The 22,525-nt window shown below is 50.0% G+C and overlaps 4 protein-coding genes across 4 annotated transcripts; 2 read left to right on the top strand and 2 right to left on the bottom strand.

Moving 5' to 3' along the window:
• Positions 1-1,424: 1,424 nt before the first annotated feature.
• Positions 1,425-6,470, bottom strand: TGME49_229940 (cyclophilin, putative; the record flags this gene model as incomplete). Its single annotated transcript, XM_002367877.2, has 7 exons — positions 1,425-2,002; positions 2,449-2,554; positions 3,101-3,414; positions 3,835-4,325; positions 4,593-4,724; positions 5,134-5,331; positions 6,161-6,470. The coding sequence occupies 7 exons, from the start codon at positions 6,468-6,470 to the stop codon at positions 1,790-1,792; spliced, it is 1,764 nt and encodes a 587-aa protein (XP_002367918.1). The 3' UTR covers positions 1,425-1,789.
• Positions 6,471-9,179: 2,709 nt separating this feature from the next.
• TGME49_229930 (p25-alpha family protein) lies at positions 9,180-11,096 on the bottom strand. The gene is made up of 3 exons (XM_002367876.1): positions 10,961-11,096; positions 10,218-10,375; positions 9,180-9,943 (listed from the first exon to the last, which is right to left on the bottom strand). Exons 2-3 carry the CDS (start codon positions 10,368-10,370, stop codon positions 9,605-9,607), a joined length of 492 nt encoding a protein of 163 aa, XP_002367917.1. The 5' UTR covers positions 10,371-10,375; positions 10,961-11,096; the 3' UTR covers positions 9,180-9,604.
• Positions 11,097-12,929: 1,833 nt separating this feature from the next.
• Positions 12,930-16,074, top strand: TGME49_229920 (hypothetical protein). Its single transcript, XM_002367875.1, has 3 exons — positions 12,930-13,813; positions 14,436-14,746; positions 15,176-16,074. The coding sequence occupies exons 1-3, from the start codon at positions 13,377-13,379 to the stop codon at positions 15,349-15,351; spliced, it is 924 nt and encodes a 307-aa protein (XP_002367916.1). The 5' UTR covers positions 12,930-13,376; the 3' UTR covers positions 15,352-16,074.
• Positions 16,075-17,820: 1,746 nt separating this feature from the next.
• TGME49_229915 (hypothetical protein) lies at positions 17,821-21,846 on the top strand (the record flags this gene model as incomplete). Its single annotated transcript, XM_018780240.1, has 6 exons — positions 17,821-18,047; positions 18,728-18,884; positions 19,639-19,785; positions 20,376-20,708; positions 20,935-21,066; positions 21,631-21,846. The coding sequence occupies 6 exons, from the start codon at positions 17,821-17,823 to the stop codon at positions 21,844-21,846; spliced, it is 1,212 nt and encodes a 403-aa protein (XP_018636902.1).
• Between the last annotated feature and the right edge of the window lie 679 nt (positions 21,847-22,525).

The following is a 22,525-nucleotide window of genomic DNA, read 5'->3' as shown; positions in this document are numbered from 1 at the left end:
CTCCAAAGCGAAAGAGTATCCTTCCGCTGTTCATGCGACGAGAGATGGTTTACGGAGAGGGGAGCACGGCTGGGGAGGACGTACACCCCTGCAGGCTTCCCCTGTGTACCACTGAAGTCGCGGAGAGGAGGATGAGCGGAGAAAAAGAGGTCTGTCGGGAGAAGAACAGCGCGAAAGATGGTCAGTCTGTCCTAGTCGAAGAAGAGCAACAGCAGAGAAGGCGTCTCGCAGGGAGAGGGAGATACGAAACAACAGTATCGTTCTTCTCAGAAGCAGAGCCAATACGTATCTTCTCGATCGACACGGGCGCTTCTTCGCCACTATACACACACACAAGCTGAGAAGGCATCTAGAGACAAAGATCAAGGACAGACAGAGAACATGAGAAAGAAGAGGGGGAGATCAGAGACGGAAGGGCGAGGTCAACAGAACGAGGACAAGAGCAACATGAGAAACAAAAGAGAGAAGCCAGATAGAAGAAAGGGAGAGCTGCAGGTGAAAGAAAGAGTGAACCCCCACATGGAAGAAAGAGTGAACAAAGAAAGAGGAGAACAGGAGGAAGAAGATCAGGCCGGCCGAGTGAAGACCAAGGTCTGTGGCGCCTGAGTCATCACAGGGTGAAATCGGAAGAAATGTCGATTTGGGTTGTTTTCCCTGTGTTGTTCCTTTCGACCGCATGTAACGTCTCCGAGAAGTGCTCTGGATCGAAAAAAAGGTGTGAGAAAAAACAAAGTGAAAGAAAAAAGTGCAGTCACAGAAGAAAGACGTTGAGTCTGCTCGTGGCTAAGGCATGCCCTTCCCTGTGCTGACACCTACGCAGTCTGCATACAACTGCACTCAATTAGAAGTTTTTTTAGCAAAACAGAAACATTTGTGTGGACAGATTGTGTAGCGACTCTGTGTATGTGGAGATGTCCGAAAGAGCTGAAGAGAGGGAAGACGCCGGCAGATACATGGAGGAATTCGAAATGGCTAGGCGCCGCTATGGGAGAGCTTCGAGTCCTCGCTAGCATACATCCTGCCTTCTTCCTCAGTTTACTCTCTATTTCATCGTGTTCGAGAGAAGAAGCGCGCGCGCAGATGTGACTAGATCTCCCCAAAGGAATCAGAGGCACAAAGAATCGAAAAATCGAGTGGACAGACACCGCAGCGTCCCGGAGACGCCCACCACTGCCAGCTTGAAGAAGAAACAGATGCACTTGAAAAAGAACAGAAAAAAGAGGACAGCGAAGGGAAGACAAAGGAGAGAGGCACCACAGAGAAACACCACAGAAGACCGTTTGCATGGGGACAGAAAAACGGAGACTGCAGCGGCGACTCAAGAGAAAACACCCTCATGGGAGAGCCCGCGAGATCGAGTTCCGAAGTGGGCAGAACAGTGGAAATCTGCCAAAAATAAATCGTGAAGGCGCAGAGACTGGAGGAACAGACAAAGATACCCATGACTGCCCCCCAGGTGCGTTTTTCTTTTTCGTCGTCCTGTCTTTATCTCCTTCGAAGAAGAGAGATGCCTCGTTCAAGAACACAAGAAGACTATTTGCAACACGAAGGCACATGCGGATTCGACCAGATCACAGGACAAAGCCGCCTACTTCTTCTGTACATTTGTTTCTTTTTTCCTGAATTTTTGGGAACCCGAAATACTTCTGTTTGGCATCCCCGTCCGTGTCTCTCCATCCCTCTTTTTTTCTTGTCGCGCTTTTAGCGGACGTCTGGGGTGTATGTACACCCCACTTCCGCCACGAAAGGCGTTCGTTTGCCTTGTGACAAGCAGAGCATTCGCACTTATTTAGAGAGCTGTGCCGCGCTCTAGATTCTGGCGGATCTCCAGAGAGCTCTCGCCGAAAGCTCTCTCGAGTTTCTCGTTGTAAATTCTATTTCTCTCGTTGATGTAGGTCACGTTGTCGCCTTCGTTGAAGATTCGTCTTCTGCTGAAGTTCTTGCGGCGTTTCTGCGCATTCTCGATGCTGTTCACGAGCCTGTCTTTGGCAGCTTCCGAGGCCTGAAAAGAGTGCAAACGACACTCAGAGAAAGAACAAGAAGCTGCTGAGAAACGAGGAGCTGGAGAGACACCTGGTGTTTCCGCAGTGACTGTACAGACACCCGAAAACACACGATACACACACGACTGGCTGCGGCATACATTGAGATCCTTCGGTGGGGCAGATTCGCCGAACAGAGGCCGCGATGTACTGCAGCTGCCGCACCAGAAGAAGCAGAAAATCGAAACGAGAAGCTCGCGAGTGCGGAGGAGAAAAGAGACTGGAGGACCACGAAGACAGAGGAAACACGAGAAGCGGGTGAGAGACACGGAGATATTCAGGCCGAGGCGGCTTTGAACAAAGAAGTTGTAGAAGAATAACGAGGAACACAGAACAGGATGAGAGAGCAGCTGGTAACAGAGAAACGACACGAGAAAAACCAACTACAACGAAGAACGACACATACCTTGAAGTCGGAGGTGACCAGCGCAGAGGCAGGGTCGTAGAAAACGTCTCCAAGAGCCTCCTTCTGTTTGCGGTATTCGTCTTCCTTGAAAGTAACCTCCGCCAATCTGTGTACGCAATTTCACTCACCACAATAACTCCTCAAACGCCAACTTACATATACATATATATATATATATATATGCACGAATACTACCTATGTATACATATTCATGCATTTACATACTACAACTGAATGCATGTCCATATTCGCATATATATATATATATATAGATTCGCATATAGATAGATGACTATAATTGTCTGTATACTTGTATTTCTCACCCACACCATGTGTGCTTTTTTTGCACATGTGAAGGGTGTCTCAACTTTCGAGAGTTTCTTCTAGAAGGGCGCTTCTTTGAAGCATTTACAGCGATAAATAGGGACGGTCACTGGGGAGGTATCTGAAAGACGAATTGTAAGTTTGATTTGTTTTATACAACTCCAGGCCTTGCTTGTCGACACACACCGCGTCGCGGATTTGCTGTGAGGAAGCGAGGCAGAAACGGCACGAGGGCTGGGAGCGAGAAAGAAAAGATGCACTCGGAGGGAGTCGCTCTCTCATCGAGGAGTTGCAGGTTTTTCGCGGGGAACGGACTGCACTTTCTCACCGCTTTTTGTGAGCTCTGTACAGGGCGTCTTGGTTAAAGACGTCCCAACCGAAAGTCTTCTGTCCTCGCTTTTCTTCTTTGAGCGCTTTGTCTGCAATCAGAGCCGCGGCATCGTTCAAGTAGCCTCTCCGTCGACGAGACTCCTCGGCGTCTTCGTCGCCGCTTTCGCCTCCTTGCCTTCCTTCCTTCTTCCCCTCGCGCGCCTTCTTCTCTGCCTCTTCGCCATGCATCTGTCGCAAAGTCGCCCGGACCAGCGCCTCGGCCTTCTTCTTCTCGTACTGAGGGTCATGCCAGATGCGCTTCTCTTCGAGAACCTGGAAAGCGACAGGCGAGGGGACGCGGCGGAGCAGAGAGTTGGGAACGCGCGCCCCGGCGAGGCAAGACACACGCCAGGTCGGTAGAAAGGCCGCGCTCAGGAAAAACGCCAAAAAAAGAAAACGAAAAGCTTCCGTCTACAGAGAAAGCGAAATGAAACCGAACAGAAACAACTGAAGGAACCGCAGGTGAGGCAAGATATACGAAGAAGGAACTGCTGAGAAAACGCTGCTGGCGGACAGGAAAATGTTCCTTCTCCTGTACAGAGATATGCATCTCCATCTATCTGTCGCCGGATGTGCACAAATAATTTATTGGGGGATATCGCCAGGGTTGCAGTTTTACGCGTCTCTCGACATTATCTCCGCACACAGTTGATGTGAAGTCTCCATCTATTTTATCCATGCAAAAAGACGTACTTCCTTGTTGTTGAGCTTCCGTCCTTCGTTTATCTTCATTCTTAGAGCAAGAAGGCGTCGTTTCTTCTCTTCGCCTCCGGAAGCTCCACTGTCGTCGCTCTTGTCGCTCTCGTCGCTCTCCCCAAGAAGCATGACGTCGATCTCTTCCTGTCTAGCACTGCCTTTCTTTTTCCGAGACTCGCCTGTTTCTTCGCTGTCTGTCTTTTCCTGTTTGTCGCCAGAGGCTTTCTTCTCCCTCTCTTCGCCCTCGTCGCCCTCGTCGCTGAGTGCTCTCTCGTCCTCTTTTCTCTCGTCCACGAGCAACCCTGCGTACTTGTCCTTTAACTCGTGCGCCGCCTCCTGTTGGATCTGCTTGAACAACGCTTCGCCTTTGAACAACGCGCTCTTGAGGTATCTCTGTTTCTTCCGCTTCAACCGCTGTCGCCTGCGTCGGTGCTCAGCTGTCTCGTTCTCGCTGCTCCCGCTGCTGCTGCTTCCCTCGCTGTCGCTCTCTGCGGGAGAGAAGAAAGAGAAGGGCAAGTGAGCAAATGGGAACCCGGGACGAAGACGCAGACAGCAAAGTCCAGAAGGCACACAGCTGAAGAGAGATAAACGACGGCGACAGAGCAACGCGGAACTGCGGGGTGTACTTGCACCGCAAGCAGCCACTCGAGAGCGAGAGGGGACGGCGATGAGGAAGGTGAAAACAGTGAAGAAGAGGACCAAGAGGAAACAGATCAGAACGCGAGACGAAAAGACGCGAAACACGCGCGACTGACCAGCAAACTTGTGAGCTTCTTCTTCCTTCTTCAGTTGCTCCTTCACATGCTTTTCCATCATGTCGTTCAACTGCATACGCGTTGTGCTCATCGCGTCCAGACGTCGCACAGCGACACCCAGTTCGCCGCATCCTGGCCAAGGGAACAAGAGAAAAAGACACGGAAGCCGAGGAGATGCAGCCACAGAACCTCGAAAGAAGAAACGAAGCACAAAAATGCACTGAAGGACATGCTCGTTTCTCTCTTGTAGGAAACGCGTTTTGCCAGGTCCCCGTGCGTCTTCTCTTCTCCATCTCCTCGGCATTTTGTCTCTGGGGTCGTTGTTGGAAATCCCCTCTCTCTCAGGCTTCTGTTTCTTCATCAGTTTCGTCTCGTTTTCTAGTTCTTCCTGTTCCCTTTTTTCCCCTGTTCTTCCTCGTTCTCTCCTCGTTCTTCTTCCTTCCCCTCCTCTCTCTTCATTGCCCTTCTCGTTGCTCTCCTACCCCTTCCTCTTCTTTCTTCCTTTGCTTTCTCTTCCGTTTCTCCCTGGAGTCGAAGGTACCTGCAATGACAATGGAGACCTTCGGCGTTCCAGTTTTCGCATCGATAGGCACGAGCTGCATGGCGCGGAGGAGCTCCATGCCCTCGACAAGCTGGCCAACCACTACATGTCTGTTGTCGAGCGCAGAGGCCTTCTTCAAAGTGATGTAAAATTGGCTTCCGTTCGTGTGGCGGCCGTTGTTGGCCATTGCCAAGCACCCTGAAAGACGAAAGACGAGAGAAAAGCAGACAGGCGCAGCAGCCGTCGAGCGGAGTCTCCCGCGTCCTGCGCGCTTCGGGTCCCACCCAGGAACGAGAGACCTACAGAACTGAAAGCGAGAAACCCCAGTAGAGGAAAACAAAGCACAGAGACGGTGGCGCAAAGGAGAGAATAGAAGGCAGATGAAACGGCAGTAGAAAGACACTGCAATGGAGACGAAGTCGGAGCCGAAAAGGAACCAGAGGAGAACATCTAGCACAAAAGACTGAAGCGGAGAGGAAATGCTAAGCGAAAAAACGGTGACTGAAAAAAAATTCAACGAAAAAACATATTGACTCGAGGGACCTGCGTGGAATCGGAGACTCGTGGCATTTCCACCATTCGCATTCTTATTCTCCCAGAAGGAAGAAACGAAGAAAGACGCATACGAGAAGCAGACACATATCTACGCATATATACATATATGCCATATACGCGTATATACATATATATACATATATACACATATACACATACACGCATGCATATATACGCACATGTACACATATATAGATGTATACACATATATAGATATTTATATTATAAACACACACACATACATATACATATATATATATATATATATGTATGTATATTAATATATATATCTATACATACATATCTCTGTGCATTTATGCTTGTCTACACACACATATGTTATTCTAGGTTTTTTTCATATGGAGCGCAGACGCGCGGACGGGGGAGAGCAGGCGTCTTGCTTTTTCGAGGCTTTGGTTTTCCAGAAAAGCACCTAAAGCGAGGCGCTTGTCGCTTGGCTTCTACGGATTACCTGCTTGAGCGTGTCGGCGAACGAAGTTTTCATCGCGGAAGGTCCCTCCCCAGACGCATTCGCCGCCAGTGCCGTCGTTGTTTTGGACGTCGCCTCCTTGAATGAGGACACCGGGGACGATTCTGAAGAACGAAGAGCCCAAGTAATGCAGTGGCTTTCCCGTTCGTCCTGAGAGGCCATACTCGCCCGTGCACAGACCCCTGAAGTTTTCAGCAGCTTTCGGCGTGATGTCTGTGAACAGTTCGAAGACCAGTCTCCCTCCAGCCTTGTTGCCGATGCTGATGTCGAGGTACACAGTTGTCTTCCCCATCTTGGAACTCCGAGAAAGACGTCGACGGATTTCCAGTCAAACAGACATCGAAAGACATGCAGTGAGAGACATGTAGACAGATACACAGAGACGCAGGCAAAGCTGAAAACATAGACAAACAGGTAGACAGAGAGAGAGGTAGGCAGGTAGATAGAGATGATATGAGGTATAGAGTTAGAGAATGCAGATACACGTGGAGAGAAGTAGACAGAAATGGGGAGAGAGAGGTACAGACGGACGGTTGAAAAGAGAAATCGAGGTAGACTGAGGGATGCAGAGAGACATATGCATAGAGGAGACACGTGACGCTATACACGGAGACAGCAAGACAAAGGTGAGAAGAGCTCTGGGTGGCGGATCAGAGACAACGCGGCAGACGAAAAGCGGAGAAAGGACAGCTGTGCGAGGACCGGTGAGAGTCAGCGCGTCGCTCAGGGCGTCTTCGTCAATCAAGATGGAAAAACGTCTCCCTAAGACAACGCTGGAGAAGGCAGTCCGTTCTGGCCACAGAAGGAGCCGAGAGCCGAACTGAGGAAGAGACGAGAAAGACGAAGGCGCGTCAAGTTCCAGAGAAGCCGGCGACGCGCTGAAGAGACAAGGAGAGCGTACGTTCAGCGGAGCGCGAACAGCGAGAACGGAGAGGCAAGTTCTGCCGAAACGAGAAAGTGCACAAAACAGAAAAGAGAGAAGGAAGAGGTGGAGACGCCAAAGGAAAGACTGCCGGGTGCGCGACGCTGTCGTGTTGACAAGGTAGAAATTACGGACCCGCGTCGGACCTCGGAAAAACTTGTGCCTCGACGCGAGGCAGACAACGTGGAGATTCGAGGAAGAGAGACATCTCAAGTGTTTTTCGCGTTGAGACGGCGAAGAGGAAACGTTGCTGCAGCTAGGGAAGGGAGAGAAAAATCAAAGGATACACGAACCGCACGGAGAGAGGGGGTAAGACGGGGAAACACGGAGGACAGGTACACCTGACAGATCGCAGGAAACGCAGTCAGGACCGGAGAGAAGTCCCTTGTAAACGAGAAAAGCGACAAGTTGAGGAAGAGAGCAGACAAAACACGAAAGACAACAGGCAAGGTTGAGCGGCGGCGACCCTCACGCGCAAGTGACCGCTGGTCGCTGCCTTAGCCACAGTCCACTGCCGGGTCAACAGCTCCAGAAAAACACAAAAAGGAAAAGTTGTTGAATCCTTTCACACTGGCATGCGGTTCACTTGGCAGCGCTGGTCAGGAGAAAAACAATGGGACGAAAAAGAAGGCGATGCTAGATCGACGAGAGATCCGAACTGTCACAGAAAACGTGAAGAGTGTCCGGATGACCGGAAAAATGTGGACTTGCACCTCGTCGCTCGGCGCGAGAGGGAAAAGTGGAAACAATGAGCAGAACTTTTGAGAGAGAACGCCGCAGAAACCGAGCGAAAACCGCAGTTCGCACATGCAAATTCGTTTTTCTGGGAAAAAGCGACCGAGTGAACCGTGACTTCGCTGCTACTCTCCATGAGTCAAGGGTCCTCTCCAAAAGTCGTGTAAGGAGTGCCGGAAAGACTACAAAAAGACGAAAGGATGTCGTTTTCCTGGAAAAACGACTGGAATGCATGCCTCACTGAAACGAGGACATGCAGCCCCAGCTCGAGGTGAGCCTGGTGGTTGACATGGTCCGCACAGACGAGCATTTTCCAGCAAAACGACCGGCGCTTCCACGTTTCACGAAACCAAAAATTCTCGCGACTGCATTTGGCGCCTTAAACAGTTCGGGAAACTGGAAAAGTTGATTGTCTGTGCCGGCGCAAGAGTGGGGTGCTCATAGCGATTAGGTCCAAAGGTCTTTGAGAACTGCGCACACCCCCCGCGAGGTTTTTGTGTTGGATAAAATCCGGTCAGGTTGTCTGGGAATTAAACGGTGAAACAGACAGGTGTCGAAGTCTTTGCCTCCTCGTTTCCCGATATATCGCCGTGTTCCTCACTATGGCTTCATCACGCTCCATGCTCGCTACCCTCGAATAGCTCTGCACAGCTCAGAGGTTTCCCGTTTTCCGCGTCGTCATCATCCACATGTGATGCCAACAGCATTTACCGAGATATTCAGCGACAGCGGCGTCCAGCTTGGGCACCCGTCTGCTCCGACGGCAAGCTGCTGGAGCAGTAGGACGCGTCTGATAACTGTCGACGGATCTATTCTGGCGTTTCGGAAGCGCGTACACAGGCGAGGAAAGTTCAACTACTGTGCGTTAACGAAACACGGAAAGTGACACCAGGTGTGGCGGCTTCCAGCGTCACACACCGGGAGCTGATTGGTGTTTTTGCAAATGAAGGAGCCTGAGACTTTCCTTGAAACTGCCGGTGTCCGAGCGAAAACGCTGGATGCCACTTGGTGCACTGGACGTGAAAGCCATGAAAAACACAAGAGAGCCTGCATCCGGCAAACAAAGACACTCAATATCTGGAGTAGACCAGCCGTCAGAAAGCACTTTCCTGAAAAGCTTGCACAGTCGTTTGTATATGCAATCCCGTGCTCTGACTTGGGCATTGAAACGAGCCCAGTCTTCAACCCTGTAGGATTTAACTCGTGCGCAGTTTGATATTCTGTGCCAACTGGTGTGAAATAGTGAAGAATGTTCGTTTACAGAAAGCTGGCAGTGACTGTCGAGTTCCCTGTATCTGGTTGGCTCCTTGCGTACGTTTTGGGGTCAGCCACAAAGAGTGCACGAAGGGTGTCAGAGAATAGGATATCTTGTTAGTTCTTGAGAACCAGGACCCAAAAGCAGATTTCATTACCGAGGCCAGAAACGGTTTACGCCAGACACAAACTTTTGCTACAGACCACACCCTGAGCGAACACGAGAGCTCATCCAAAGCTAGACGGAAAGGAGCGTTCAGACCAAAAGAACGACTGCGTCTATGGTCAAGATCGACAAAAAGAAATACAGCGCCACTTGCATGTTTCCCCCCAACAGGCCACAGCAACTGTACACACTCGACGGAAGCTGCCTTGTGACTCTTTGAAGCCGGAACATGTCAGGCACGGTAGCCGGTTGGGGATTCAGCAAACTGTAGAATGACTAAGAAGCTTTTGAAAAGCTTCCCATGCGTTCGAGAACCAGTCTCATATCGTGGAGCCGCTACCGCCGCAAATCACGACTTTTGGAAGTTCTTGTTCACGCCTCGGATATCTGGAGTGGACCGGTCGCAGATATCGGCGAGACTTATTTGAGCAGTCGCACCAGATGGTCCAAGCCCTGCCGCCTGGCCTCTGGAGGGCGTGTCCACAGTGGAGGGTCCGCCATGTGCGTGGACGCCTGTGAAGGTTGATTTGTCGTCATGTAGGCGGACAGCGTCTGCTTTGGTACCTGAGAAAGACGGCCCCGAGGAAGAACACAACTGCTGAGTGATCTCGTCTACGGATTTGTTCTTGCGTTTCGCGATCTCCTCCACAGCCTTCTCGAAGTCTTCGCACGTCAGGCGCTTTGCACCCTGAAGGAAAACGCATAGAAGCGGCATACGAGATCCATGTCCTTATTACTCGTTGAATGTCATTTTTAATCTCTAAATACACAATGGAAATCCTGGAGTGTAGAGCAGCACTCCCGTGCCTACGCGTTACTCCCTTGCTGTGTAACACCGAAAAATAGTTCATCGTCAGGTAGGAAACCACGTGAAAGGGCATTGCTGACACTGCATTTGCTTCCTCATGAGGACAACTTCTCTGGAATTGAACTGCATCACGCAAAAGCCAACAGAGGCGCACTTTTGCCTTGCACTTGGTGAAGATCAGGTCGATGTCAGTTGGTGTCGTCTGCTTGTCGATCACGCCAGTCTCCTTGCACAATTTGACAAGAGTACGACTGTCCATATCACCCTTTCCTTGGGTGTAGCTTTGAAAAACGCCGGCGATACTCATTTTGTCTGAGGGAAGCGCAGGAAACGTACCACCTTAGTGAGCACGTTGGCAAGAAGACAGTCCCGACCTTCCCTTAACTTTTCCGAAAGACTGCACTGGGCATCTTCGGGTGGAGGATATGCTGTCGGGAAAATTGGTGTACGCTCACGAGAACGGTAGTTCCATTCGAAATTGATGCCGCGCGTGCCAGAACCCCGCGTCGTCGGCAACCACGCCTGACACTTCTCTCAGTAGAAAACGTAGCTGCTAGCAAATGTTTAGAACTATAGCAATAATTCCGTGTCTTTTGAATAAAACGCACCCCTGGCTCTCCTCTGCACAGTCTACAAAATCCACTCTGCTGGCATCTTGGGCAAAACGGCAAAATGCCTGTGAGCCCCGCCAATGACGCCTCGCTAGTTTCTCTGCGACACCGGTCCATCCGTCAGCGCGGACAGGATCGGCAGCGCGCATTCACCTTCACTTTCGGAAAATGTCAGGAGCCTCGCAGATGAGCCGATCATCAGAACTCAAGGAACACACAGTTCTATGTTGCCAAAATAACGAAAGCTGTTTTCCTCCTCCGGTTCCATACCGCCGCACTCGCTTACCTGCGTCAAGATCTACACCCCTCGCCCAATTCGTAGCATTTACTAGAGAACGCCTGTAAACTTCCTGCCTCAGAAGTAGTCAATCCTGGAGAGTCGACAACTAAGACGCGGGGAACAACGCTAAACAAATGGCAACAGAGAAACCGGGTTTCCCTGCTTCGGTTGAGACGCGCGGCACACCCCGTTTTGAGAGGGATCGCTTGCGTCGATTTTTAGCTCGCTCGCAATGCATGCAGCTAGTTACTCGTAGCTTCGCAGCGTTACCCTCATTGTTACAAACAAGGGGGAACGCTGCAGGATCGTAGCGACTCGAAGTACTGTGTACTAATATTCTCCACCAGGGTTGTGGCTAAGCAACCACGAAAAAGCTCATACATATCATTGCTCGCTCACGATGACTCTCTGAAGAACTCGTACCACTGCGGGCCTCTGCGTACTGCAACTTCAATACGTGGCATTCAGAGCATCAAAACGCTCTCCAAGTTGTGGGCCCGGTGTTTCTTCTTAAATCTCTCTGAGTGTTCACCACCATCCACCTGACCGCTTATCCATGTTAGCTGCGGTCTGGCGAATGCACACTTATCCTGCTATAGGAATAAACGGTGGTACGCCACTGCACATTCGCCCTTCTGAAACTGAAGATTTGCACTTCAGTCAGCACGTACGACCAGAAACGACGCAAAGAACTCTTGCCCGGGCTCCCTCAGCCACAGAAAGAGGCGAGTGGCATCAGAAGGATTCGGATCACTATGTCATTGAAGTGGTAAGAGAGAAATGCACCTCATATCGTTAGAGGCTAAGTGTGGTCATTGCCTCTGCAGAGTTACCATTTGTTGCCACGCTGTCCCTATCTCTACGTACATTTCAGACCTTGTTGAGGAACTTTGAAATCTGCCAGGCCGCTTCTCACTTCTGTGTAATCTCTCGGTGCCACCGTGCACACGGTGGGGCATGATAAAAATGTAAAAGCTGTCTCAATGCATACGGGCACATAACAGATTACTGTATATCGGCAGCAGCTTTGAAAATGGTTTTCTATGCTGAGGTCAGGACCACGATGCATGCAAGCCGCGGCAAGCAAGGGACGACGTAAAGTCCCGATATTTCAGCTAGCAAAGTTCATCCGACAATGTGGCGTTGATGACGCCTGCGGAATCTGGACACTGCCTCATGTGCATCTGGTTCCGATCCGTCAAAGTGGACTATTATGTACTTGCATGTAAACACCATATACATATATATATATATATATATGACATCTGTACGCTGAAGGTCCCTGTTGTTTCAGGTAGAGAGCCTTACACCGGAGGAGCCTCTCCTTGTGAGTTAGGTCGCTTTGGTGGCGCTGGGTAACCTTTGGGGGAGCCAAGTGGTGTTTCTGTCGTAGAAGTTGCATACATACTCAAGACTGTGGTTAACCTAAACTCATAACTGTGACGAAGATGGATACATCCCGGGTGGGGTGGTCAGCTGATACTGAATGTATGAAGTGAACAACCAACTCGGAGTGTCTCACCCTGGATATCTACAAATTTGGCACAGACGCCGGTCCAGGTTGTTTCTTGCAAGAAAGTCGATTCCAAAAGTTTGGAAGATCCAAGTCGACAAGCGAACACCCGAGTACATCGTTACATTTTAGAGACCACACTGATATATTCAGGAGATTGTCAGCAGTGTCGTTGAAGAAGCTGCTTGAGTGTTGACCTCCGTGCATTAAACGTGGCATTTGAGTTCCCCCTTTTCGGCTAAGATCGTGTTTCCACGTTGGACGTTTGCACAAGAAGGTCAGAAGTGTACATTAAAAGCTACGGGGGAGCGTGGACACGAGTGAATTCACAGAAAACGCCAGTTATCGGGGCATTCGAATACCTGGTGGCTGGTGCGCTGTATATTCGAAGAGTTGGGTCCTGCTTTGTCTGGCAATCTCTCGCCCGGGCGTTTCGCGCCTTCCGGATCACGGGCTGGACTTGCTTTTTGCTCCCTCTGTGTTCTCCCCGTTGAAAACGCACACGTACGATCAAGTGTGCCTACTCACTCTCTCTGTCAAGCATTTGATGGGGATTTGCGATTCCCGGTGAGGCAGCGAAGGAGGCTTGCCCTACACGCCAGGGTATTTCTTCTGCAACCTCGCCCGTGTTCCGAGTGTGGAATTCTCGCTTTTTCGCGATTTGTCGGGCAAACCCCCGAATTTTTACTTCTTTGTCGTGGGCGTTTCTCCCTTTTCTGTGGACGGGGCCACACACTGCGTTACCGCCTGCCGCAGCTCCGGACCGACAACCCGGCGTGTTCCTGCGTTCCCTATTACCCGCGTGGAAATCCGGTCTTCCGGGGCCTTTATTATCGGTTAGGACGCCGAAAGCAGATATGGTCATTTTTTCCTCGACTTCCATACTGGACTGAGCACCCGTTGTTGAAAATGGCGACCACAGCCCGTCAGTTGTTCCTGCCTTTCGCCGGCATGCGGCCAGTCGGCGCAGCCACAGCACCTCTCTTCAGCCGGTCTACGTTGTCTTTCGCCGGCTTGCCGACTGCAGCTTCTCGTCGGTTCTTCTCTTTTTCGTCGCCTTTGGCGCCGCTCTCCACTCCTTTGTACTCCCGGCGCATCACCGCGGGTCCAGGCGTCAGTGCCCTTTCTCAGCAGACGCGTGGCATGAGCGGCGGCCACGATGAGTATCCCCCAGAGCTCACTCGTGGCGCGAAAGACACTTTGAACATCCCCGTTGGAGGAGAGGGACTCTACGCGCGTGGAAGTGGCGCCGGTTCTCCCATGCTCTTTGTTATGCAGTGGGACCGACCTACCTGGCAGCCGGTTTGGGAAGACGAACACCAGGTTATCCCGAGAGACGGCTTCGGGTACGCCAAAGAGAGAGTCGGGTTTCAACGTGTTTCGAGGATATTGTTTCTTGTGCTGTGTTTGAGATGCGTTCACCAAAACTATGGGAGCCACACGTGTACAGAGACAAGATCCATAGTTAGATAATGGGGTGCTGACACAACAGTCGACGGTCTCGGTGTGACCGTTGTGTTCTTAATGCCTGCTTTTAGCGGACCATGCGGTAAAGTCTCTGTACCAGTCGATGTTAGGGGTTCGGTCTGCGAAAGGAAGCCGTGTGGAACCCAGGGGACTGTTCTAACGAGTAAGGTCAGAGTGGGCGACAGACAGTGTGGCCAGGAGTGCGAGCACAGGCTCACCTTCCGTACTGGTAGACGTAGAGGTTCAAGTTTAAGACAAGAAGACGAAACGCGAATCTGTAGACGACTCAGGGCGACTGTCTTTGTTAAACGCGGGTGCAGAGAAGAACAGTCGAGGTTGCAGATCGTTGGTGCCTTTCGTTCTGTTTCAGGAGTGTAAGCGTATACCCGTTGCCTCTGTCTTTTCTGTGCGCGGCTGTCTGTAGCAGCCTTGTCTGCCGTTCGTGTCTGTCGTCCTTCATCTGCGTGAATTGTTCTTCTCTTCTGTGTCGCTTGGCTACAGTGTGCCTGCTCAAATCCCCCCGGAGGTCTCTCAGCACATCAAACACGTCTACTATGTGCCTCCCCAGTTCTTCCCGTTCCTCAAGAAGCTCGCCGATGACACTCCATCGCTGCAGCCGTTCATGTACAAACTGATCAAGGGCGACTTCACGTACGACGACTACGAAGAAATGTTCTATAAATTTGCTAAGCCGCTGAAGATCTACCGAAACCAGATTCCGATGCCGTACAGAACGCCTGAGGAAATGGCACGCGAGGCGGAAGTTGCGTGGGAAGGCGCGTGGCTGTCGTACAGACAAAAAGTCCTTGCATGTAAGCTTCGCGTCTCTCGCCCATGGAGCGTTTGACCGTTTCACGGTCCCGTCTATCGCATGTTCTTCGTTTTCTTGTCTTTCAGTGTAGCTTCGCCCAGATTATCTTCCTGACTCGTCTGAGCTCCGGCGCGAGTCCAGTCGACTGAAAAATTCTAGATCTTCGCCAGCGCGTCTGTGCATGCGGGAAGACGCTCATTTTTTTCTTTGTCGCCTTCGGTGCGGCAAATCCATGTGAAGGCGTGGGTGGAATGCCTGAGTGGGAGGTATTCTTGTTGGCACCACGGGAACCCGAAGGGATTCTGGAGTCCGTTTGCTTCTTGCTGGCCGCCTGATGTGAACTGCAGAAGACCGGGGAGAGTATCTCACAGTCAGTGTTTGCCTTTTCATTGGGTTCTGTGTGTGGTGCTTTTAACTCTCTGTGCTTCAGCGTACAACACGGCGATGTTCTTCAGAGAATACCTGTTCGGCGCCTTGATCGGCGTCTACTGCGCGTTCCTTTTCCTGGACCAACACCGTCAATATCGCCTTGACATGAAGCTGTTCTACCTCGAAGCCCCGGAACACAAAATCAACTGGGTAGTGCCACGAGGCGACCTCGTTTAAGCGGTTCTCGACGTTTATGACCGTACACAGAAGACGCTGTGGATCCAGTTGGAACAAAACACGAGGAACGATGAACGTTTGGTGTCCTTCGCCGTCACTCGTCCCAGAGAGCGTCAACTTTCCTCTCAAGGGGAAGCGCCTAGGGAAAGAGGAAATTGTGCTAAAATATCTCAAATGGGTGCCTGTGAACAGACTCGAGGGTGTCGCTCCGCCAAAGTTGGTTTGGGGGGAGGGGAAGAAGACGTTCCTGAGACACAGAACACTTCTACCCACTGTACTTCCATCCGTTTGGATTGATTTACATTCGAAGGTTGTCCACGAAATCTGTTCACCGTGATTAACTTCCGGGCACTCCGGAGTGCGAAGGTGCCGATGAAATTTTCTGTCACAATTCTGCTGGAAAGTGGCCGCTTCTCTCAGTTTTTCGCGTCACACATGGGCAGCGGAAAAAAGCAGCGGATCGCCCATGTCTTCATGTGCGATGAGGACAGAAAAATCCCACCGGCAGTGCAAGACTAAACATCAGAGATTCAACTGGACAGCCATATGGACCTGGTCATAGGTGACCTCTTGAATGGCATCCAACACAGCGAGTAGAATTGTCCCCGTCTCGACCAAGCACAAGGGAGCGACGATTGCTTGGTGCGTAGCAGTGTTTTTCTTTCGCACACTGCGGAAACGAAGTCGGACGTGTACAGCGAAGAGCACAGTTTCATCTCCTGTGATACACGGAATGAACGTTCTGGCGAACGCGAAGTCGGTGCTGCGGCAGTGAAACGCCTGCTCTGTTGCCATAGATGCCCTTCTGCACAAAATTCGTTCTCACTGCAGAAAGAGTATTGTAGAAGACCGAAGGTCGGGTAATTTGCAACAGAAGACTAAGTGTTCAAAAATCAAGAAGGCACTTAGGTGAAGTGCCCGTCAGATAGATCAATTTGTTGACACTTCCGATCTTCTGGCCTGCACTGACTGCAGACACACCCGGCGTCTACAACGCTGTCGCTTTCCTTTTTTAAGAATGTGTGTCGCCCAGGTAGGCGCCAATGCATGTCGCAGGAAGGTCAATCTCATAACGGTATCCAGCATTACATCCAGCTGCAGAGTTTTCTGCCTTGAAGGTGCTCTGTGACGTTGCGTCCGTATGGGAAATCTCAATGGTAAAGCAGAGCTCTTCTGCATGTGATGCAGCGATCCGCTCTCTACGCGCTTGCGTAAAACTTCTGGCAGAGCCATAGGAACTCGTGAAGTGTTAGTTCGGAACTATTTGTCGCAGCGAGGCTTTTCATTCCCCAGGTTAGTGAGAACCGAATTGCAAACAAGGATTTCTTGGTTGAGTTCTCGGCAAAGAAAGCAGACTGAAGTCGGCAGTTGATGAAGTACATTAGTGGACCGATAATCGCTCGAAATGTCAATGGTCTGCTCGGCAAAACACTGCATTGACTCATTGTTGACGGAGTGGTAGAGGCTCCCTCTGCCTATTCGTTCGGGTTAGCAGCCCGTCTTTTTCACTGGGCCTGTGTGAGTGTTGCACTCGAACTGCAGTTTGTACGGGTATCACCCATACACGAGGACTGCCGCTGCTCTCACCTCTTTTCCTGCACTCATGATCTAATCCTCCTTAATTACGGGCGAGCAGTAACATTAGTGTGTTACCTTAACAGAAGAGTAACGACAAAGAGCCAGAGAAGAGACTCTGACAAACGTCGAGAGTGCGCATGCTTTATACGAACTTTGGTACCAAGCCATTTCCTCACCGATGTGTCCCACACCTTCCCGCGCTGAAAATCGGTCTGTTGTTTTGCGCAAAGTGGGCAGACGCTCTTAAGCCCTTCTGTTGGGCTAGGGAAGAGCTTGAAAACCTAAAATAAGGCTCGAGCTGTGTAGTTCTTTTCTCCCGGTTGTAGTACCAACCTACCGTGAGGCCGCACATGAATCAAATATGAGTTTTCTTTGAGACGACAGTCTTTGCTTCGAACACTTCTATGCGGCCCCTAACTTTACTTGTCGATTTCCGCGCTGCTAGTGCCCCTCTGATCTCTGGGGGTAAGACTCTGTGTCCTCCACCTGGCCTTCGAGGGATGATGAGTAATCGTCTCCACGCTGAAACAAGAAACTCCTAGTCACGTAGTTCCCACAGTACAAGCAAAGCCTCTCCTGTTCAGAGCAGCCATCAGGGAGCTTTCCAGCTTGCCATGGATAATCCGATAAAGAAGACTGAGAAAAGAATGCCACAACGCCGGAAGCTTAGCGTGAAAGAGTTCACGAATATCCGCACACGGTAAACAAGTCTGAGAGCAGAAAGCACAGGATAACGCAGTTTAGAGAAAACCGCTGTGGGAAACGCGATGTTTGAATGAAAGAAGCGAAAGCTGATGACTACTGCATCTTGGTTTTCATCGCCTCTCCTCCCGTGCCTGAGATACAATCGGGTTCCTTGTTTCTGATGTTTCAACAAGAGACAAGAACGCCATGGCGGAAAGCGCCGTCGCCCCCAGCGCCACTAAAAGCAATGCAGTTCAGCTGACTCCCGTTGAGGCTTTTCGGGCTTGCGTGCTGATAGATGAGGCACTGAGACAGCTTAGTTTCGTGAGCAAACTGGTGCCCGCAGGGCACACAGCCAGAAGAGATGAACTGTCTCTGTCCAAGGGCGACGACATTGTACGCATGATTCAGGAACAGAGTTCTCTGCAGGAAAAGTGAGAGAAAGAACAAAACAGTCCAAGAGTCATTGACTAGATGTCTGGTCTACTTCAACGGCACTCGTTCTTGTAGCACGGACGTTCCCGCCTCCGGAACATCTAGGACTTCGCATACGACTAACAAGACAGAAACGCTTGAAAGAAGCGGGAATGAAAGCTGCCTGCCAACACCAACAGGCATGCATGTCAGTCCGTGTTCAACATGGTACATATAGGGAAGAAACGACGGTTTCTTACTAAAAGCACAAGACCTGCCGCCTCTATTTGTTTTGTGTTCCACCTTGTGAATGAACTGGTTCCACCGGTGCGACAGAGCAATAGTTTCATAAATCGAGAAGATGCACACAAACGATCCGTGAAGTCCCTGGTTTCAATAAAGCCCTAAAATGAGCAGTTCCATCCAATCCTGAATGCTGAAGGAGAGACGTAATGAGATGCTCTTTTGAGGTAAAGCCAGCACGCATCGGAGGGATACACAGCTACGGTTGAGGTTTTGACAACGACACAGCATGACTCGTAAAACCGGGATAGATAGATGAAAATTTGTTCGCTTTGCTGAATGGGCGTGAGGACCCGAACCACGGAGCATTCATGTGGTGCGTTGGATGAAAAGTAAAAAGGGTTTCGTCTATGTATTTGTGCATCTTCAAAAGGGTCTGGATCGGGTTTGCTCACAGATTCAAGGAGTTGACTGACAGCAAGCAACAGCTGAGAGGATTAAGTAATATTGAAAAGCTGAAGAGCGTGGAGGCCGAGCTCGAGGAAGTTTCGCAAAAGCTGCGGGAGGCAAATAAAGAGCTTTGCCGGAATTTGAAGCAAAATCCAAATCTTCAAGTAAAGTGTCTATTTGTCAACAACGTCATAAAATATAGGCCCACCGCTGAGTCCTGACCGGCAAGGACGCCCTCGTATGCAAACGGAATGCAAATGCAATAACTCTCGATTGAGCATTACAAAGATGGCACTCTAGTTCGCTTGGACAGAGAAACACAACAGCGGGAACACTGTTTCTTGCCCCAACAAATGCGTCCGGCTTCCTGCCGCAAATGGAAGAATGCATAGCGGACATGAAACTGTCGGGCACCGGACTTCTTGTTCAGCTGAATGGATGTTACTGTGTGAACATTTATGTGACAGCGTTTGAACTGCCGCCACTTTTTTCCCATAAAACTGGGAAAACACACGAAAATGCTTCCCATTATCCATGTCTCTCCATGCAAACGAAACATAGTTCCATCGGGAAGCTGAAGGAGGGTTCGGCGCACACTGGAGTTAGAGCAAAATGCTGATATCTCAAGCTGTGGTTAATCCTGTCGCTTAGGAAGCAGCTCGCTGAAAAGGGCAATTGTGCCGGAAGGTGGCTGCGTTTGTTTCGTTAGCTGTGCGATCGCGTCAGTTTCAGTTTGTCTTCCAGAAGCTCCTGGAAGTGTAGCGAACGCGGAACCAATGACCGAGGCCACCCTTTTCATTTCCCTTAGATTGATCTTGCTTTTGCGGCTTACCAGAGTTCTCCATTTTTTTGTCGTTTGCCTCCGAAATTAGAGAGCTGGCTTCTTGACTGTCGACTTTATACTCTTCTGTCTCTCAGGAGAACGCCGTCAAATTGCAGCTTGAGAGACAGAAAGTGGAGGAATGGTATGCCGACGTGCGAGATGAACTCCAGGACGCTTACACTTTCAAGTCTCTACAAGACAGAGTGGCTCAAGAGAAGCACCAACAAGAAAAACTCAATGAGGTGAGCATTGCATGTTCCCTAATTGAGACTTTTCCCATTCATTTCGGGGAACCCCTCTGCTTTTCTTGACCAGGAACGTTACTACCCACAACCGCTGCGCAGTAGCATGAGAAGAAATACAATTTGATTGCACAGCTGAGAGTTTGAGGCTTCTCTACGCACTTCCAATCACTGTTGTCGGCAGCTTCAGCGGAAGGTTGGGAACAAGCAAGTGGTAGCTGTCACTTCCGCCTTTGTGTAAGGCAGGTAAACGATGGATATTTGTTGTACCCTGTTGTCATTATTTCGATGATACGCTCTAACGTGGAATGAGTGTTCCTACGTATTTAACCGGACACATATTTACGATGCTGGCTTCTCAAGAACAGGTTGTTGGAGATACGGTGGAATATACTGTTGGGACGGTGTTATAAGCAATTCCATCAAAACCAGTGGTTGGTTCGTAGTTATGTCGTCACCAAGCCAGTGAAATAGCATTCGCGATGCAGCATTTTGATTAATCTAACAACATAAAAGGTTATAACTGGCAGCCACAGTAAAACTTTCAGTGTGCAGACAACGGCAAAAGGTGTGAACTGCGCTTGAGGCAGGTAAAGAAGAGAACCAGGGAGTCCGCGCAAGCAGTTCGACTTCTTGAAGCAGAGTTGAAGAAGGAAACTGCAGAGTACGAGAGAGAAATGAAACAGACGAATGCAGAGATCTCCTCGTTGAAAGAAGAACTCCAGCAGAACCGGCTGAAGTCATCTCTCAAGCTGTCTTTCGAAGAGAAGCAACTGGCGGCTCAGGAACAAGCATTGCTTCGTGTGTTTCAGCAAAAAGAAATCGAGCTTCAGCGGCAGCTAGCGAAGGAGCTCAGCGAGGCTTATCTTGAAGAGTTCGCACACACGGAGATTCTCAAATTTTCGCGAGAATATATTCAGAATGTATGAAAGTTGCACTGAGGTAGTACGATGGACACGCAAGCTAAAGCTCGATAATGGCACCACCAAGGTAGACGCTTGTTTTCAACCGAATGCACAAAGTGCAGTTGCCAACATACAGTGCCCTCCCGTAGTCTTTAGAGTATATTGTGTAGTTATTCGACATGAGCAAGACAAAAAGAAAGCTTTTCAGTCGCATTCGCTGAGTTCATTTATGTTGTGCATCCAGGTCCAAGACGAGAAACAGGCATGGCATGAACGGTTCACCAAAGAAACCGAAGAAAAACAGAAAGAACTTACCGCCCTTCTCAAACACCAGAACTCGCTTCTAAGAACTCTGGCGGTCGCCCAACAACGCTTGGTGCGTTTTCCCTGTGTGTTACTTCGTTCACTGATAAGATGAGATAGACGTTCATACTGGGCAACCACCAGCCCCCCCTCTGCTCTTGTACCACGTACTTCACATACGTCGATGAAGATTCTTTAAGTCCCGCTTCGAGATGCGGGAGTTTCGCGTAAGGTTCATGATCTGTCCTTTCAGTCAATACTGCTACAGATACTGTCTCCTTGGAAACACCTAGCGGTTATCTGTTTTCTACAAAGAGGAGAAGTGTTCTTAGATTCTACGTTTTCAGTTGGATCTGAGCCAGCACGAGCTGTGCATTTCTGTGCCCTCCCCGATGTTCATGCCAGTTGCTTATTAAGTTACATCGTTATTGTTGTTTCATTGTAGATAACTGTGTCATGAGTGATTGTATGCTCGCAGTCATATCACATATTACAAGAGCAAAGATAACCGCGGTGAACGGATATTGTATCTGTAAAAAGGATCCGAGGTTCTGACATCTCTCCACTGGCCAAATAAAACTCGAGTTCACAAAGCTCTACTGCAGTCAGAGATTTGCTGTCGCCATTCTCTGTGCAGGACGAAGACCGGGAGCGGAAAGATGCGGAAGAGAAGGCAGCGATTGCCAAGGCTGCGATTTTAGTTGAGAGGTCGAAGCAGGCAGAGAAGCTGAAGCAGGCAGCCAGCACAATCAGGCACTTTGCACGGTTGTATCTCAAGAGGATTCAAGAAACGCTTCAAGAGTCTAAGAAGAACAAAGGGAAGGGAAAGTTGAAGGGAAAAGGAAAACGTTAAGAGGACCCCGAGGAACCTACTGGAGGCTACTGAGTCGAATGCGGTGCTGAGACTGAGATTATAATAATCTGGTGCATAGCCCTAGTAGCAGGCTTCGCCGCGTAGCAACGCACAACAGGTCATGTGGAAAGGGTCAACGAATGCTTTGAGGAAAAGATTTCGGATTGCATGTGCGTGTCAGCACTACACACTTCGCACAGCTTGAGCAATTACAACCGTCCCGACATGTAGGATTCTCCGAAGTTCTTTATGCATCCATGACTATCGAAAGGTAACAGCCAACCGTAGTTTCGGGCCTTCAAAGCCAGAAGCGAGTGTGAGATTCTTTCTGTCTTCGTTTCCAAATTACGATAATGCCACTTACGAGTGTGCCTTTGGCACCAACGCGATGCATGCTCTTACTGGGTGGCATCCCTAACACTGAGCACCCAATTCATGTTGCTTAGCGGCTGAACCTAGATGTTTTACAGTTGGAGAGCATAGGCTCCACTCAGTACGTTCAAAAGTGTATGTAAGTCCGGGCATCCGCAGATACTGATGATTTCCGTGTGATGCTGCCTTATTGTTTCAAGGTATCGGTGGTCCAACTTCTGGGGTACGATGACTGTTTCACTCGTCTAGGACTTTTGATTGTGTGCTGAAATTCTATGGGACTTAGCGTTAGATAAACCGAATATGC

Source organism: Toxoplasma gondii, chromosome VIII (assembly GCF_000006565.2).
Source record: "Toxoplasma gondii ME49 chromosome VIII, whole genome shotgun sequence".
Classification (NCBI taxonomy): Eukaryota; Apicomplexa; class Conoidasida; order Eucoccidiorida; family Sarcocystidae; genus Toxoplasma; species Toxoplasma gondii.
This window is presented reverse-complemented; position numbering and strand designations above follow the sequence as displayed.